We start from the raw sequence: 2460 nt of genomic DNA on the forward strand, positions 1-2460 counted from the left end.
TACCATACACTGGCGTCTTCCCGGGCAGGATGACGATAATGAGCTGCAGTCCTGAGTAGGTGTTCTTGAGATGCCGGAACATGGGCTCCACGCTGTCTGCCCCCTGTGCGTATTTGCAGAAGCATGGCTGGCCCTGGATGGGCATCCCTGCATCCTTGGAAATCTTCCGAAGCTGGTCTGTGAAACCTCTGAAGGTGAAACCAGAAAAAATTGTCTAGACATCAAAATGTACCAAATATTTTATCTTTTGTGTGTGTATAGTATTAAGGATTGAACCTACGGTCTGTGTGTGTTCAGCAAGTTCCAAGTCTACCAAACACCAATGAAAAGGTTTTTTTTCTTTCTCTCTTATTTTATTTATTTATTTTTTTCAGAGCTGAGGACTGAAACCAGGGCCTTGCCCTTGCTAGGCAAGCGCCCTACCACTAGAGCTAAATCTCCAACCCCATGAAAAGTTTAAGAAAGAAATGGAAGCTGGGTGGTAATGGAGCACACCTTTAATCCCAGCACTAGGGAGGCAGAGGCAGGTGGATCTCTGAGATTAAGGACAACCTAGTTTACAAACTGAGTTCTAGGACAGCCAGAGAACATAGAGAAACCCTGTCTCAAAAAAAAAAATCATTAAGAAAAAGGAGGAGAAAAGAAGAGGAAGACAAGAAGGAAGAGGAGGGAGAAGAAGAGGAGGAGGAAGAAGGAGAGGAGAAAGAGGAGGAGGAGAAAGAAATAGCAGATGAAGCAAAGATCTGTGTGTTTGCCTGATATAGAAAAGGCCATCAGATTACTAACATTAAAGGCAACAGAAGGTACCAGTAATCTATAGTGGCCTTCCTTTGTCCTTTGTGGATATGTTCAAAGACTCCCCAGTGGGTCTGGGGAGATGGCTTAGTTGGTAAAAAATTTACTGTGTATATCTCTACTGTCAGCACTGAGGAGGTTGAGACTGGATCCCTAGGGTTTGCTGGCCAGCCAATCTAACTGAATTAATGAATCCCAGATTCAGTAAGAAGCCCTGTCTCAAAAAATAAAGTGGAAGGTGATTGAAGAAGACCCCTAAAATCGCCAGGCAGTGGTGACACATGCCTTTAATCCCAGAACTTGGGAGGCAGAGGCAGGAGGATTTCTGAGTTCAAGGCCAGCCTGGTCTACAGAGTGAGTTCCAGGACAGCCAGGACTACAAAGAGAAACCCTGTCTTGAAAAAAAAAAAATCCCTAAAATCAACTCTGGCCTCAACCTATCTGTACACAAACACAGATAATACATGTATACATATATATTCACATACAAGACTCCCATTAGATGTTTAAAGGTGTGGATGGTACTAGACCCTATATTTTAATTCTTCTTTGATCTCAACCAGTGGCTATAATTTTCGAAGTCCCAGGTATAACAAGTAAATTTATTACCCCCTCCCCTTCCTTCCTTCTTTTTCCTTTTTTGGTTTTTCAGAGTTTCTGTGTAGTCCTGGTTGTCCTAGATCTCACTTTGTAGACCAGGCTGGCCTTGAACTCAGCGATCCCCTGGCCTCTTCCTCCTGAGTGCTAGGATTAAAGGTGTGCATCACAACACTCACCTTTATAATTTCACTATAAAATACTCATTTTTAATGTACATTGTTGAAACTTCAGCAATTTTTTCTTTCCTTATTAAGTCGACAACCTGGTGGATAATGCCCAGTAATTGACATCTTTGGCTGACTTCTGGCCTGTACATGTAGAAACATGTACATCCACACACATCTGCAAATGTGTGGGCACACATGGATACACACACATTATTGTTGAGACTGGGTCTTGCTAATTTATGATTCTCCTGCCTCAGCCTCCCATGTAACTGGAATGATAGGTGATCCCAGCCGGATGGAAAAAATAGTTTTAACGGTTCACTGGTTAAATATATTCCATACTGAGGCAACATTTGTTAGAACATGAAGTGAATCATTTAAAACTGAAATAGAGGGCTGGGGTATATAGTTCAGGGATGCAGCCTATTGGATGTACAAGGTCCTGGGTTCACCCATAGTGACATAAAAAATAATTAAAAAAAAATTCAAACATAAAAGGTCCCCAGACCAAATCTATGAAACACCTTACTTCAGTATTTCTTCTCTGCACTGCCTCTGTGTGGCAAAGCAAGCGATAGCCCACATTTTGATTTCAACTCCTGTGTGGAACTGTTTTCCTCGCATGTCCCACACTCCGTGGCTGGGTGTGGCTACTGTCCGGTTCTGGAAGAGAAATGACATGTGAAAAATCAAAAACTTTCCAAAATAATGCATTTCAGGCAAGCTCAGGTAAGCACTTCAAGTTCTGAACTGATAAATCCTCAGTACTCCACGTGGCGTTGACTGTTCTAAATCAATATTATTTATACTGTTAAAACCAAAAAGTCTAATCCCAGCACTCGGGAGGCAGAGGCAGGCGGATTTCTGAGTTCGAGGCCAGCCTGGTCTACAAAGTGAG

General features: G+C 42.5%; 1 protein-coding gene across 4 annotated transcripts in view; it reads right to left on the reverse strand.

The window, feature by feature from the left end:
• The window catches only part of Ago3 (argonaute RISC catalytic component 3), a 77386-nt gene that overhangs the window by 19365 nt on the left and 55561 nt on the right, over positions 1-2460 (reverse strand). For all 4 annotated transcript variants that reach the window (XM_029475685.1, XM_029475684.1, XM_029475687.1 and 1 more), the window contains 2 exons: positions 2092-2225; positions 4-188 (listed from right to left, as the gene is read on the reverse strand). In XM_029475685.1, the coding sequence (XP_029331545.1) occupies positions 4-188; positions 2092-2225 (319 nt within the window). The remainder of the gene's footprint in view (positions 1-3; positions 189-2091; positions 2226-2460) is intronic.

Source organism: Mus caroli, chromosome 4, assembly GCF_900094665.2.
Source record: "Mus caroli chromosome 4, CAROLI_EIJ_v1.1, whole genome shotgun sequence".
NCBI classification, from domain to species: domain Eukaryota; kingdom Metazoa; phylum Chordata; class Mammalia; order Rodentia; family Muridae; genus Mus; species Mus caroli.